This window comes from Equus quagga, chromosome 7 (assembly GCF_021613505.1).
Source record: "Equus quagga isolate Etosha38 chromosome 7, UCLA_HA_Equagga_1.0, whole genome shotgun sequence".
In the NCBI taxonomy this organism is placed as follows: domain Eukaryota; kingdom Metazoa; phylum Chordata; class Mammalia; order Perissodactyla; family Equidae; genus Equus; species Equus quagga.
In genome coordinates, this window is record NC_060273.1 from 69170496 (window position 1) to 69186772 (window position 16277).

Consider the following 16277-nt stretch of genomic DNA (forward strand, 5'->3'; position numbering starts at 1 on the left):
GGCTTGGTGCCACCTTCTCTGGGCAGCCATCTCGATGACCCTCAGACTGACTTTTTGGGCCCCCTGCTCACAGGACAAAGCCACATGGGTGACCTTTCCCTGTGTTGTTACCCAGGAGCTTCTGTCGCCATCTCCTGAATTCCCATCACTCAGATGCCGGGCCCTGGTGCACCATTCCGCAGGCTCACTGTCTGGGTCAGGCCCTCGGCTCAGTGCCTTCCAGATTTAGTGCTTATAGCCGCTACTGTGAAGGCGAGTTTCAGCTGAGGGAGGGGGTGCAGCAAGGTGGAGGAGCTGAGCAAGGCCCTGTGGCTGCTGATGGGCACCGAGGGTGGATGTTTGGGGACTGACCTTTCTCGCTGGTCCTGCTGCAGGGCAACCGTGACGAGGGGGGAGAAGACCGGGACCAGGCCCGGGACGATGCCAAGGTGAGACTCCCCGGTGCCTCCAGCTGATGTCTGTCCATGCCAGGCCCTGGCTGTCTGGGACGGGAGAGGCTCCTGCCAGGGACCTGGCTGGTTTGATTGACAGACGTTTAGACTCTGGGCCCCTTACACCTCTCCACCCTTAGAAGTGAGGCTATGAGGGTTTCCAGAGCTTTCAGAAAGATGCTCGAGAGTGTGGTGCTGGTCTTACTGGCATTTCCTATGTGAAGAGTAGGCCTGGAACCCTAGACCCTCAGAGCTGAAAGGGACTCATCGATTGTCCAGGTCAAACTCCTCATGTTACAGTGGGAAAATGGAGGCCAAGAGAGGGTGAATGACTTTTGAAAGTCACACAGCAAATCAGTGGGTCAGGTGGAATTGACCCAGTAGGAGCAGATCTGGGAGCTTGCTGGGATGGGGGCCTGAGTGCCAAAGGTCTTGATTTATTATCTATGAAATGAGACCGAGGTCAAAGGGAGTGTCCTGGCACAACCTGGAAAGTGACTTTATCAAGGGCTGGGGTCTTTGTTTTACTCACTGATGTCTCCAAAGTGGCACAGGGTCAGAGCTCAATAAATATTTGTTGTTGAATGAGTGTGGGGGCAGAGGCGCTCTAGGCTCTCTTGGCTTCTCTGCTTCTGTCCTGCTTCTTAGGATGGGGAGCTTGAGGTCCGGAGATGGCCTCTCATGGGGGCTGGACAACCCCAAATCCATTGTCCCTAAGGGTCCCTGTGGCTGGGTGGTCCCTGCTGAGGCTGTCTGCACTGTCCCCGCTCACCTGTGCTTGCTCTCAGCACCCTCTGGCCTGACCCAGGTCTCCTCTTCTCCTGCCCCATCCCCAGCCCCTCAGAAGCTCTAGGTCCCGGGGTCGGGCATAGACCACAGACGGTGGATCCAGCCCCCTTCTTTTACAGTTGGTGGGTTGAAAAGAGCCCTGATGCATTAGGAGTGGGGGCACTGGCTCTGTTCCCAGTTCCGCCAGCAGAGGTGTGGAATGTCACAGCAGCATCTGAGCTGGAGGGATCCTTAGCTGTAAGCTAAGACAGACAGAGTCCTGTTAGGACTGTTAGGATATGTGCTAAGTACCCAGCACAGTGCTAAGACTACCTTATACTTTATTAGACCTGCTTTTTTCCCTAAATGAAAATGAAGCTCCTTACCTACCCAAGAGTACCGTTTCTAGGTAGCTGCGGTATGATTTGAACCCAAGCCCACCTGACTCCAAAGCTTTTAGTATCCTCCAGGACCCAGTACAGTAATTCCTGCAGCTTCCAAACCAGGTAGCTGCTGGTGCCCAGTCGTCCAGGCCCTGGTTTGGAACAAAGCTGTCAGAAGCAGCAGGGTTCCATTCGGTGTGGTTTTCCAGCTGCACTGTGGGTACGTTTATGGGGGGCGAGGCTGGGAACCCAGCTGCCAGGGCTGCTTGCTGAGGCCACACTGCATTCACTCATTCAACAGATACTTATTAAGGACTACTGTGAGCAGCCCATTGTGCTGTTGAGGATCCTTAAACCTGGCCGCCTCCTTAGAGATCACCCCACATTCATCCTCCACCCTGAAATTCATCCTCCTTGGAATGCTTCCGCCTGTGTCTGCTACCTGTGAGCTCTGCTCCCAGTTGTTGCCAGGAGGGGGCAGCGGTGGGCCTCACTGGCAGCGGCTCTGCAGGAGGAAAGGGGCGAGAGAGAACCTGGGTGGAAACAGTGGAGGGAGCTAGCGCCCCGCCCAGCTCAGCTGCCTCTCCAGCCTCATAGGGGCTAGACCCTGGTCTTAGTGTGGGCCATTTTCTTATAACTAGAAAAATTTTATTTCAAAAGTAATACACATTCTTGGGGCCAGCCCAGTGGTGTAATGGTTAAGTTCGCATGCTCTGCTTCAGCGGCCCGGAGTTCATGAGTTTGGATCCTGGGCACACACCTACACACCATTTGTCAAGCCATGCTGTGACAGCGTCCCACATACAAAATAGAGGAAGATTGGCACAGAGTTAGGAACAACCTTCCTCGCCAAAAAAAACCAAACCAAAACAAAACAAAAACCTTTATTAAAAAAAAAAGTAATATATATTCTTTCGTAGAAACTTTAGAAAATAGACAAAAACCAAAGAAAAGAATCCATAACCTACTAGTTATAAACCATTGTTAATATTTTGGAATATGTCATGCTAGTTGTCTTTTTATGTATATATAAAAATGAACTCCTGATTTATAGCAGTGAAAAATGAATATTCTGTGACTACTGTTGCATATTATGTTTAAAAAATTGACATCACTTAACAGCTTATATACCATTCCATTTAAGAATCTACCAAACTTTATTTAAGCAGCCTTCTCCCTAATAACCAACACTTAGCACATTCATGGTTTTTTCCTTAGATTAGATTTCTAGAGGTGAAATGGGAATGCTGGAGGAATATGTGTATAAAAATGGAAGGCATCTGATACACAGAGCCAAGTCCGCCCAGAGAGAGAACCCGCATTGTACTGGCTGTGTGTGTTTGCTTGTTCCACACTTCCTCCATCCCATACTCTCCCCCGGGCGTCCACAACACCTCTTGGGAGTCCAGGTCTGTTATGGACAAGGTGACATATGTCCTGTGTTCACCTGTTGCCCCACAGGAATAGCTAAGAGCTTCCCTTTCACGCTGAGTGTTCCAGCTTGAGCAATAAATAATCTAGATAATCTAATTATTATAGAGCCAGAGCAAAATGCAGAATTGTGGCCATTTTTAGATAAGTCAATCCCCAGATTATTTTTTAATATAAGAGCTTTATTAAAATATAATTCATATACCATACTATTGACCCATTTATAATGTACCAAGTCAGTGGTCATTAGGATGTTTACAGACTTGTGCAACCCTCACCACAGTCAATTTTAGAACATTTCATCACCCCAAAAAGAAACTGTACATGTTACAGTTACTCCTCATTTCCTCCCAACCCCCCAAGCCCTAGGCAACCACTAGTCTACTTTCTGTCTCTATAGGTTTGCCTTTTCTGGACATTTCGTATAAGTGGAATCATATAATATGTGGCCTTTTGTGACTGGTTTCTGTCACTGACTGTAATCTTTTCAAGATTCGTCTGTGTTACAGCATTTATCAGTACTTTTTCCTTTCCATTGCCAACTAAAATTCCACTGTATGGATATATAACATTTTTTATACATTCATCAGCTAATGGACATTTGAGTTGTTTCCACTTTTTGGCTATTACGAATAATGGTGCTTGCTTATAAATGTCTGTGTACAAGTTTTTGTGTTTTGTGTTTTTGTGCACATTTGTTTTCATTTCCCTTGAATATACATCTAGGAGTGGAACAGCTTGGCCATATGATAACTCTGTGGCTAGTTTTTACATGAAGCAGCTAGGCTAATAAGGAACAGCTTTTGTGTTGAATATCTGGAAAATTATTTTAGTAACCCACTGCATTTTTCACATTACAAATATCACTGTCTTAAAGTTGCTTTGGAAAAAAAAAACAACATGTCCAGGGTTCTCTGATCCAAATCGATGGAGAATGCTTGGCACTTTAGATTCTTTTTTGGTTAATTTTTTAAACGTCTCCCTCTTTTTTAAAAAAAAAATAATAGTGCTAGGTATTTTTTTAGCGTAACATTTTAAAAATGGTGGTAAAATGCACATACATAATAAAACATAATACATAATAAAAATACACAGAACACATCATAAAACTTAGCATCTTAACCTTTTTTTAAGTATACAGTTCATTGGCATTAAGCACATTCGCGTCGTCGTACAACCATCACCACCATCCATCCACGAAACTCTTTTCATCTTGTAAAACTGAAACTCTGTACCCATTGAACAGTAACTGCACATCTCCTCCCCCAGCCCCTGGAAACCACCATTCTACTTTCTGTCTCTATGAATTTGACTACTCTAGGTACGTCACATGATTGCCATCATACAGTATTTGTCCTTTTCTAACTGGCTTATTTCACTTAGCATAATGTCCTCAAGGGTCAACTACATTGTCTTTAATATAGGAAAGTATAAATGAAAATCAGGAGCATCCCATAATCCTAGTAGCCCTGATGACTCTTATTTGACTTTTTTACTTTTTTTTTCTTATGAGGAAGATTGGCCCTGAACTAACATCTGTTGCCAATCTTCCTCTTTTTTTTTTTTTTTCTCCCCGAAGCCCCAGTGCCTGGTTGTGTATCCTGGTTGTAAGTCATTCTAGTTCTTCTGTGTGGGATGCTGCCACAGTGTGGCTTGATGGATGGTGCGTAGGTCCGTGCCCAGGATCCGAACTGGCGAACCCCTGGCCACCGAAGCAGAGCGTGCAACCTTAACCACTATGCCAGTGGGCCAACCCCTTATTTGACATTAAAATAAAAAATAAAAATAGCATATTTTCATTTTGAGAAAATGTAAACAGGAAATTTCAGGAAACATAAAATGTGAAAGCTTTCCCCCACAGCTCTTCTCAAAGGGAACCACTGTCAACAACATCTTGACTATCCCTTCAGCGTGACTTGCCAGGAAGTATGTCAGAGCAAGTGTGTGTTTATCTTTTCCTATCTTGATAAAAGAGACACTATTATACACAGTATGCTAGACTTTTTTGCTTAATTTAAATGGAAACTCTCCTTATCAGCTCTGTGGACTGGTCTCACTCTTTTTGAGAGCCGCATGGATTTCCATTATTGGATGAACCATAGCCTGTTCAACAAGCCATCTATTAATGGCTTCCCATTTTTCTCTGTTACAAAGAATGCTGCAGTTGACACCCTTGTGTGGTGTCTCGGAAGACTTGCCAGGGCTTCTGTAATGCACTTTCCTAGCAAGGTAATTGCTTGATCAAACAGCACATGCATTTTAAATTTTGATAGGCATTGCCAATTCATATAATGAAAAGAAGGTTTCTAAAGCATAAGGCTGTTGTGAGGCTTATAAAGAGGATGGTTTCCGTCTACCCAGTAGAGCAAAGTGGTCAGCAGGGTTTCGGAGAAATAGGCAAAGGCAAAACTCTGTCAGGGGTTCACAGGCTGGCTGTGTTTTGTTCCCAGGCGCTCCAAGTCAAAATTACTCACAAAATAGTGTCCTAACGACAGAATTCTGTGCTGGGTCTAAGGCAGTGATTAAAATTCACCCTTGTAAGATGACTGAGCAGCTCGCGTTTTCCCGCCTGATGGGCTGTGGGCCCTCTGAGAGTCCCCTCCCCTCCAGGCCTCAGCTCTCCTGTCTGTAACATGAGCGGTTAACATGGCAGGTCTCCCAAGGACCCTCCAAGTCTGAACGTGGTAAAAGGTGCAGGGAGCTCAGCACTTCTCACGTTCTAACTCCTCGGGCTCTGTGGAGACGAGCACACTGAGGTCTGGAGTAGCCCTAGGTGGCTGGGGGTGACAATGGGTAGAGTACCCTGTTCTGTGTCCCCTCCTTTGCCCTTGAGTGAGCGCTTTGTAGTTAATTCCCAGGCCTGTCCCCATGTTGAGTTCCAGTCCTAAAGTCGGGGAGAGGTGGTTTCCTCCTCCCTGCTCCCACGTGGTCCTCTTGGGACCTCTGCCGCCCTGAGCCAGGCCCCTCCCCCTCCCCCCAGGGTCCCCGGAGCCACCCTCTCCCAGCCTCCTCTGACTCTTGCCTCCCTCTCTCCCTCCTCTCTCCCCTCCCCACTCTCAGGTGGCTGCTGAGATCTTGGTGAGTGTCCTGCTCTTCACGTGGATGTAACGGCCTCTCTGCGGGAGAGTCTGGCTGAGCCCTGGGCGGGGCTGAGCGGGGCAGTCAGGCAGGGACTTGGGGACCCCGCAGGTTCTCTCTCTCCCCTTCAGGGCCTCTTAGAACCCCGCTGGGTGAAAAATGGGCCAGGCAAGTGTTTCTAAAACTTCAGCCACTCACCTTCCATATGATTTGTGCCACATACCACCAGCTGTGGATATTTTTCTTTAAACCGACTCTCTTTTTCAAACCTGAAATGAGTTATTTTAAAGGGAAACTTCATATCACTGTAACTAGAACTAGTAGCTGGTTAGAAGACCATTGTGGAAACATTCCTACATGGTGCACTGAAATATGTTTGCCTGTTTACTGCCCTTGGGGGAACACTGGTGAGGCCATTTTTCCTTGCACATGTACACAGACACGCTTCCCCAGAGGGGCTTTCCAGGGGTCTTAAGAATGGAAGGAGACTTCCAAGGGGTTTAAGGATGTGGCCCTTAGGCCAGGGTGGAAGTGCCCACGTGAAGCCCCTGTGTGGCGGTCCACAGGGCCCTTGGGAACTGGAGGGAGAATGTGGAGGCAGAGGAAGGAAGAAGGGGCCCACGTCAGCCTCCTCCGATGACTGGGCTGCCCAGCTTCTCCCTGCCCTCAGCCTTGGGAAAGCCGTGGAAGTGAATCATAACCAAGGCTTTCTTGTATCTTCCCTCCCAAACCCTCACCCCCGTCTGGGCTCTGCAGGAAATAGCAGACACGTCCAGCGGGGACAAAACTTCCCTGGAGACGCGTTTCATGACGATCCTGTGTACACGTAGCTATCAGCACCTCCGGAGAGGTGAGGCCTGGCTCCCTCCCCTTCCCAGTCCAGCAGGAAGATCCCCAGAGCTGATGAGAGCCGCTCTTGAGAGCTCCAAGAGGAGCCAATTGCCCACCCACCCACTGCTGACCCCAGCAGCCCTGCGGTCTTGTCCTGGCTCTACTGCTAACGTGTCAGCCAGCCTCAGGCCAACTCCCTTCTCCTTCGCGGCCAACTCCCTTCTCCTTCGCGGCCAACTCCGATAGATTGGCAGTGGCTACCTAGAATGCTGTGTTGAGGATTCAAAGGTTGTGTCATGGTCCTTTGGTGATACCTGCCAGGAACAAGGCAATGAGGGTGGTGATGGCACAAGGACCACACACACGTCTTTGAGCCACAGGCTGCCACGTGCACAGGGCACACTGTATGCAGTGGCTCTGACATAGGTGGTCATGAAGTGCCCTTTCCACTGAGACACTACATTTTGACGTGCATCTGCCTGGCCCCTTTCTGTAAAAGACTTAAGGTGCTTTAGCATCGTGGCTAGAAGAGGGGACTTGGGAGCTGAAATGGCTTGATTCGAATCTCCTGCTTATCAGCCATGTGACCTTGGGCAGGTTACTGAATATCTGTGCCTTAATTCCTTTCTCTATAAAGTGGGATTTTAGTTCTATCTCACATGATTGTTGGGAGGACGACACAAAAAATACAACACATAGAAAACACTTAGCACAGTGCCTGGCGCATAGTGGCTTCCTCAGTGTTATCGTTATGATTACCTATGTTAGTCTCTATCCAACCTTGACTGGAGGAAGGGGAGGCCCAGCAAGGGGGAGGGGCTCATCCAGGGTCGCTCAGTGAGCCGGGGACAGAGCTGAGACTAGGACCCATGCTCCTACCATCCTCACCTGGGTTCCCAGAACTTGTCTGAAGCTCTCGGGCAGTGTCTGACTTGACGCAGAATTGGCTCTGAGCCCAGGGCAGCCTTAAGGTCAGAACTTCCCTGCCACAAGGATCCTGCTTAGTGCACTTAGGCCTGGGCTGTGGCCGTGCCTGCTGCCCCTTTCCAGGGTCCTGGGGCACAGCCAGTGTGCGGAGCCAGGTGGGAGGGAGAGGGGTGATCTCCCCCCTCCCTCTAAATTGAAGCTAACCCCCCACCTCTGGGGCTTCTCTTGGGGCCAGTCTTCCAGGAGTTCGTCAAAATGACCAACTATGACGTGGAGCACACCATCAAGAAGGAGATGTCTGGGGATGTCAGGGACGCATTTGTGGCCATTGGTAATTGGCGGGGACCAAGGGAAGGGGCTGGAGGTCAAGGGAAAGTGCTGGGAGTGCAGGGAACATGGTGAGATTCCCTGGACGAGTGTGGCCTTGGCAGCTTCCTAAGCTACTACTAGTGCTGGAAAATAAACACTGCCACTTATCCGCTCCAGGGTCCTGCCGACGTGTACTCGGTGGGGTGACGTGAGGAGGTGTCCCAGGCTACAGGGCAGGATGAGGAAACAGCTCTCCCTGGGGAAGTGACCGCCGCGAGGGCAATGGCAGGGCTGGGCAGCAGCGCAGTGTCCTGCAGGACTGGGGGGGTGTACACACTCACACTCACTACACACAGACACATGCTATACACAGCTATGCACACTCACACCGCACACTCACACTCTCCCCTCCTCCCAGCACCTGGATCTCTTCGGTTACTCTCTTACTATGTAATTTGAGTTCTTGGCTTTGCAAAAGTCTTTCCCCTTTTGGATCTCAATTTCTCCATTGTAAAAATGGATGAGTAGATATGGGCAAAAGTGGAACTTGTTTTTATTAGTATTAATGGTTAGGAGTGTCTCGCTTTATTACTATAAAATGCATTGCCTTGGTGCATGTTTTTTTTTTTTTTCTTACCTGGAGGTATCAAGGAAGGTTTTCACAAAATTGCCGTCAATTATAAGATGAGTTTTGATTTCAGGGACTTTAAAAAGATGTTTCAGAATAGATGAAAGAGAGATATTGTTGCTGTTATTTAGCATTCAAGGGCCTTTCCCGTGTGGGGCAATACCCAGGGGGCAGTGTGGCCTGGTGACTCTAGGCTGAATCCCTCTCTGCCACTTCCTGGCTCTATGTCCTTGAGCAAGTCACAAAAACCCTGTGCCTCAGTCTCCCCCTCTGTAAAACAGAGATAATAATAGGACCCAGCCCATAGGGTGGTTTTTGTGAGATTTAGATGAGTTGCTTTTACGTGAAGCACTTACAACACCGCCCCCTGGCACATAGGACACACTGGATAAACGTTAGCTTTTATTGTAATTTCCTGCCAGGCCGTGTGTGACGTTAGCTGCACGCAGCTTTGGTTGAATCTTCACGAGGTGCTTTTGTCAGCTTATTTTACAAAGCGGGACACTGAGGTTCAGAGAGGTCAAGTATCAGTGGTGGAGGCAGGGCGCACACCAGAGGCTGCCTGAGCCCAAAGCTCATCTAGTAATTACCAGAATAGTTGGAGACACTTTCAGATCTTGCCCTCATGTTTCTCCCTCTTTCCTCTCTCCTCCCGTCTGGGATGTGTGTGTGCGCGCGCATACATGCATGCACACACACACAACCCCCCCACTCCACATCCCTCCATCCCATGGCAGGCCTGGGGTCCTCCTGGGGACATGGGCAGGCTTCAGGTTCTGGGCAAGGCTTTCAGGATTGGTTTCACAGGATGGAAGTTTCTGCCCAGTCTGCTCCTTAACCAGACTGAGCCCTAGGCCTGGAGTCAGGGCAGGCTTCTTGGAGGAGGTGACATGATGGGGGACGTGCACATCAAGTACAGCTTTGCAGGATGGGATGGGATGGGATTTGGGGAGGTGAAGTAGTGGAGGGCAGATAAGAAACTCCTTCACACCAGGAGGACAAAGGCACAAAGGAATTTCCAGTCTGTTCAGAGAAGAGGGGAGTGAAGGCGATGAGATAGCAGAGGGAGGCAGGAGCTTTGACTGTTGGGCCAAGGGGCTAGAGTTTTCTTTGGGAGGGGTAGGGAGCTGCACGAGGAGCTGGGAAGGTTGTGTATTCCTGAGCCTGCAACAGGGGCGGGTGTGTGATGGGCTTCTGCGTCACCGTGATCTTGGGCGGTGCAGCTCCAGCCTCTTGCCCCCCTGGTCCCCTCCTGAAGGTATTTTAGAATCCAGAGTCATTCCAGCTTTCTGGTACTGCTGTCTGACTCCTCCTCCTTAAGCTGTCTGAGACACCCCCATATGGGCGGCTGCTGAGGGCCAGAGACCCCCAGGCCTTGAGAAAGGGCTGGGGTTGGTGCAGCTAGGCAGGCAGTCTCTGGGCTGGGGGTGGGTGGGGAGCAGAGGCCACCGATGCAGCACGAGCGTAAAGGCCCTGGGGCAACACTCAGCCCCACGGATTGGCACGGTGCCTTAAATTATACCATCAGACAGTCATTCTTTGGCATAGTATTTCTCTAAATCAGTAGTTCTCAAACATTAGACTGCACCAGAGCAGGGTGACCAACCATCCTGGTATGCGCTAAAACCAGGAATGTGTCAACGTGGAACAAGTTGATTACCCACCATCAGAGTTACAGATTCAGCACAGTCTGGGGCGGGGCGTGAGAATTTGCATTTCTACCAAGTTCCCAGATGATGCTGATACAGCTGTCCAGAAATCGTACTTTGAGAACTGCTGCTGAAATATTTCTTTCGTCTGAATCTCTGGGGTGGAACCTAAAACCTGAGTTGTAAACAAGTTGTCTGGTGATTCGGATGCACTTAGCAGTTTGAGGTCCCGTGCCTTGGGTTCATGGGGGTTTCTTCCCTTTGAGTCCTCCTGCTTATCTGCAAGCACCTTAGCAGGAAGTGAGTTGCAGCCCAGGATGAGCCAGAGGAGGTGGCGTCAGAAAGGGCAAGTGAAGGTGTCAGGCCCTGAGTCTCACCCCAGGGTTGGCAGTGACCTGCAGGCCCAGGCTGTCGGGAGAGGAGATAGGAGAAGGAGGCCCAGCCCACGGTCTGGGCACGCCTCCTCTGACCAAGTTCCCTGCATCTGTCTTCTCTTCCTCCCAGTTCAAAGTGTCAAGAACAAGCCTCTCTTCTTTGCCGACAAACTTTACAAATCCATGAAGGTAAGAAAACATGCTCATTTGGTCTTCTCCCTTCAAGTACTTCTGCCCACCCACAAACACGCACATGCGCCATCCGCCAGATCAGGACTTGTGGCAGCTGTTTCTACCCGTTTGATATTTATCAGCATCTGCCCCATGTCTGGCTCTAAGATAGTAGTTCTCAACCAGGGTGACTCTGCCCCCCGGGGAACCTTTGGCAATATTCAGATGCATTTTAGTTGTCACAACTTAGGGAGTGTTGCTGCTGGAACCTGGTGGGTAGAGGGCAAGGATGCTGCTAAACCTCCTGTAATGCACAGACAGAACCCCACAACAAAGGATGATCAGGCCCCGAATGCCAAGGTTGACACACTTGCTCTGGGGACTCAGGGCTGAGTAGGACCCAGTCTCTGCCGTCTTGGAGCTCACATTCTAGCAGGTGACACAGTATCTCCTATGACCAATGATCACAAAAGGTGGCAGGGGCTCAGCTCTGGAACTAGCCCTGGCTTCCTGAAAACCCACGCCACCCTGGCCGCCCTCTCGGCCCAGCAGGTAGAGTCTCAGGGGCTGACAGAGCCTGAGCAGCTGGTTGGTGGGTGCGAGCCTGAGCCCCCTCTCAGCCTGCAGTCCGCAAACGTGACAGCTGTCTACTGAGCGCTCACCGTGTGCCAGCTCTGACTCCTGAGCTGGTGTCAGCTCGAGCTCCCTAGGGGCAAAGGTGGGCCTTGACTACCCACATATTCCTTACCCGTGCCTACTCCCTGGCCCCCGTGTTAGTGTCCCAGGGCTGCTGTACTGAATTACCACAAATTGAGTACAAAAGAAATTTATTCTCTCACGTCTCTAGAGGCCAGAAGTCCAAAATGAAGGTGTTGGCAGGATTGGTTCCTTCCGGAGGCTCTGAGGGGGAGCTCTCCCACACCTCTCTCCTGGCTTCTAGTTGTCGCCAGGACCCTGGTGTTTCTTCTAGAAGCATCCCTCCAGTTTCTGCCTTTGTGTTCACGTGGCCTTCTGTGTGTGTGTGTCCATGTGTCAGAAGGACACCACTCATTGGATCTAGGGCCCACCCTAATCCAGTATGACCTCCACTAATTGCGTGTGCAAAGACCCTGTTTCCAAGTTAGGTCACATGGTAAGGTTCCAGGGGAATGTGAGTTTTAGGGGTGTGCTGTTCAACTCACAAGGCCGTTTTTGCCTCTATCGGGCCAGTCCTAGGCACAGGGGAGTTTGGGTCAGGACTGTTTTTGGAAGACAAAGGCAGAATATCCCACTGGTTTTGGAGAGCAAAGGGAGTGGGGCAGGTGGACACCTTCTGCTGCTGGCCTGACCTGGCCCTGTTTGCCCTCCCGTCCTGTGCCTCCCTCTCGGCCCGCTCCGCCAGGGTGCTGGCACGGATGAGAAGACCCTCACCAGGATCATAGTCTCCCGGAGCGAGATCGACCTGCTCAACATCCGGCGGGAGTTCATTGAGAAATACGACAAGTCTCTCCACCAAGCCATTGAGGTGAGGGGAAGGGTTAGAGGTCATGGGGAAGGGGGTGAGTGTCACATCCCTGAACGTAAGCATAGAAGCCCTTTTCATTCCCACAGTCTTTTTCTCAATGAGTTAGCTGTTAGAACAGCCAGGATATGCTAAATGCAAGGAGACCTGCCTCATTGTTTATGCCAAAATAAATTCCAGATGGATCAAAGGTTTATAATTAAAGATTTCCAAATAAAGCAAGAGCCTATTTTTTAAAACAATTTTATTGAAGTATAATTTACATAGCATAAAATTCACCTGTTTTAAGGGTATAATTCAATAATTTTTAGTAAATTTAATGAGTTGCGCAACTATTGCCACAATCCAGTTTTAGAACATTTCTGTCACCCTACTAGGACCCCTGTACCCCTTTACCCTTTTCCACTCCCACCCTAGGCAACCATCAGGCGACCTTCTGTCTCTATAGATTTGCCTTTTCTGGATATTTCATATAAATGGAATCATGTAATATGTGATGTTTTGTGTCTGACTTTTTTCACTTATGGAGCCCAGTTTTTTGCCTTTGAGACTGGGCAAGATCTTAAAGTTTGATACTATACTTGGTTGACAAGACTGTAGGAAATGCCCCAGGCAGCTTCACCCAGACTTGGCAGGGATGTAAATTGGTAGCACATCTTTAAAGGGTAGTTTGGCAGTTTCAAAATTTAAAATGTGCACATTTTGGATTTGGTAATGTTACTTGTAGGAATTTATCCTACAGACATAGCCACACATGTTCCCAAAGACATGTAAGAGAATATTTATGCCAGCCTTGTTTATAGTAGCAAAAGATTGGAAGCTCTCCATACAGAGCTGATTAAATAAATTATGGTACATCCATGCGATAGAATACAATACAGCCATGAAAAAGCATGAGGAGGCTCTCTGTGCTGATTTGGGATCTTTTCTAAGTCAAAAAAGTATGACCCAGAATAGTGTGACTGCTATGTGTCCATTTGTGTAGAAAAAGGACATTATACACATATACGTAGTTGTATATTCACAGACTTGCTGGAAAACCATACAAGAAAATACAGTTATGTGCTGCGTAACAACATTTTGGTCAACCATGGACTGCATATACAACAATGGTCCTATAAGATTAATACCCAATAGCCTAGGTGTGTAGTAGGCTGGTTCTAACATCTAGGTGTGTTTACGTACATTCTGTGATGTTCACACAACGAGGAAATCGCCTAACAAAACGTTTATCAGAACCTATCCCTGTCGTTAAGTGACTCATGACTGTAGTAACAGTGGCTGCCTCTTGATTTAGGAAATTAGGGGTCAGGGATGGGAAGGAGACTTATAATTTCATCTTTCCTTTGATTTGAATTGTTTATAACGATGATATATTTTTTAATCATATATCAAAAATTACAAAAAAAAAAAAAGAAAAAAACATGTATCATAGAAATGACAGGAGATCCACCAAAAGGAGGGAGAAAGTCTGGCCTCCCCCAGCCCTACTGTATGCCAGACATTATGATGTGTTGTGAACATGATGATGTTCACGTTAATTCCTGCAAGGGCCCAGTGCCCAGTAAGTGCTTGATGGTGTTTGCTGGAATGGGGAATCCTGCAGCACATGTATTAATGGCCGTGAGGTGAGGGTAATAGCAGAGTGAAGGGAGCCAAAGGAGGTAGGAGTTCACTGTGCTTGAGGCAAGAATAGAGGGCAGGAACACTTCACAGAGGAGGGGGCATCTGATGGCAGACCAGATTTTGGGGTGGCACAGAGGGTGTCCTGGATGGAGGAATGGTGGGTAGAAAGGTAGAAAGATGACCAAGATGCTCCCAGAAGGAAGAGGGGAGGTGAAGCCACAGAGTTTCACGAGGGTCAGATCACAAAAGGCCTTGAAGCCAGGCTGAGAGCTTCGATGTTTTCCTGAGGGTAACGGGGAGCCACAGCAGGGATGGTCACATTTATGTGTTGGGGAGACATCCAGGCTGTGAGCAGCTGGGAGGAGGGCACCGAGACCAACAGGACTGTTTTCACTCACTCTGCTCTCCCTCTGCCCCTGCCAGGGCGACACCTCCGGAGACTTCATGAAGGCCTTGCTGGCTGTCTGTGGGGGCGAGGACTAGGGCACCGACTTTGGTGGGGCCCTCTGCCGAGAAATTCAACAGCCCCAGCCGCCATGACCAAGCCTGACTGCTCTAGCTCCGGGGACTAAGGAAGAGACAGGGGTGGGGGGAGGGGGTCAGGGGTGGGCTCTTATCTTTAACTGGGGTTTAGGAAAGGCTCCCACTACCACGGGTCGCTGAGGGCCCTGCACGGTCACTCCTCACATCTGAGCACCTGAAGAACCGTTGCCATAGATGCCATCCATCTCCAATCCTCGTCTTCCTCCTCAGCCCTCCCCGGCTTCTGTCCCTTGCCACAGCCCCTGCCCTGGTTTGGGCTTTGTCAAATCCTAAAACATACTGAGCCTCCTGTCTGTGAAATGAGTGATGTGTGTGCTTTGAATGGTGGGGTGTGGTGCCAGGTGCCAATTTGAGTGTTCTGGGGGAGGGGAGGGAGGAGTAAATATCTTCCGGCCAACTGACAATCCTGCCATTTCACCACCCACCTCCATCCAGGTTGTTGTGCTAGAGCACTGAACCAGGAGTCCAGATACCTGGCTTCAGATTTCCATCTGCCCCGGACTTGCTTTCTGGCCTTTGGTCAATCTCTTTCCCTCCCTCTATTTTCTCATCTACAAAATGAGACGGCTGGACAAAAAGATACTGGCTTTCTCTTCTAACATGGATGTTCTAGGACGTCCCTCCAAATCCTTCCTTTACCACTTCTCTCTTTAAATAAAACAGAGACATACAGACAATAAGCACATTTCCAATGGGGATCTGTGTTTTGGACCGAGAACCTGCAGCCTGGGTTGTCCCCATTAGAGCCTGGGGTGTTAACCTGCCCAGGAGTGAGTTCCATCTTCATGCTCTTTCCTGGGAATCCCAAATGAGAGTCAGAGCTTGCATCCAGCCTAGGAAGGCTGGCCCAGCCCACTCTGGGTCTCAGGTCCCCTCTCCTCCCTCTGCGGCCTGGATGTTTCTCTGCGGTCTTCATCCATTACAACCAAAACCAGACTTCCTCTTTTGAACTCTTCAAGGGCACCAGATGCGATCGTGATCTGGGGAGGCCTGTGGAAAGTTTCCACTTCGAGAAGATCACTGATAAGCAGTAGACTCGACTGCAGTTTCTCTCTCTCCCTTCCCCCAGCTCTGTTTCTGCTCTGAGACTTGGATCTAAAGTTGTCCAGCGACCCTGGTACGAGGTGCCTGCTGGCTGGAGGGCTCTGCTCCCTATCCTGGCTGTGTGCCTCATCCTGGCATTTCAGCGTGTGTTTATTGTAGGAGCTGTGCAGGCAACATGGGCGGGGTGGGGAGGAACTTGCTGGGTCTGGTCTTGTGTGACCTTGGACCAGCCCCTGTGCTCACTGGGCCTCAGTTTCTCCATTTGTACAGTGAGGGGTTGGACCCAGCAGTTTTGAAGAGCCCTGTCTTCGTCTCTGACATCATGAGGCTGAAAGTAAGACAGTTCACCTTGTTGTGTCTTCTCCACTTCCTTCCCTCCTCCAGGCTGTGAGCACAATCCCCATGACGGTCAGCTGACAGCTTTTTTGGGTGTTTGCCCAACTTAATTTAACTATTACTGAAAGATAAATTAAAACGGTTCAGAGCTGGGGAGTCAGACCTTTGCCATTGACTACCTGTGAGCATGTCATCTCTCTGAGCCTCAGTTTCCTTGTCTGTAAAACAGAGCTCCCAGTTCTACCTG

At 49.3% G+C, this 16277-nt stretch overlaps 1 protein-coding gene across 2 annotated transcripts in view; it reads left to right on the forward strand.

Moving 5' to 3' along the window:
• ANXA6 (annexin A6) overlaps positions 1-14950 on the forward strand; it is a 49650-nt gene extending 34700 nt beyond the window's left edge. The window contains exons 20-26 of one of the 2 annotated variants that reach the window (XM_046667253.1): positions 375-428; positions 6074-6091; positions 6848-6941; positions 8085-8180; positions 10940-10998; positions 12362-12484; positions 14531-14950. In XM_046667253.1, coding sequence (XP_046523209.1) covers positions 375-428; positions 6074-6091; positions 6848-6941; positions 8085-8180; positions 10940-10998; positions 12362-12484; positions 14531-14590 — 504 coding nt within the window. In that variant the 3' untranslated portion in view covers positions 14591-14950. The remainder of the gene's footprint in view (positions 1-374; positions 429-6073; positions 6092-6847; positions 6942-8084; positions 8181-10939; positions 10999-12361; positions 12485-14530) is intronic. The other variant, XM_046667254.1, reaches the window with a different exon arrangement.
• Positions 14951-16277: the final 1327 nt, after the last annotated feature.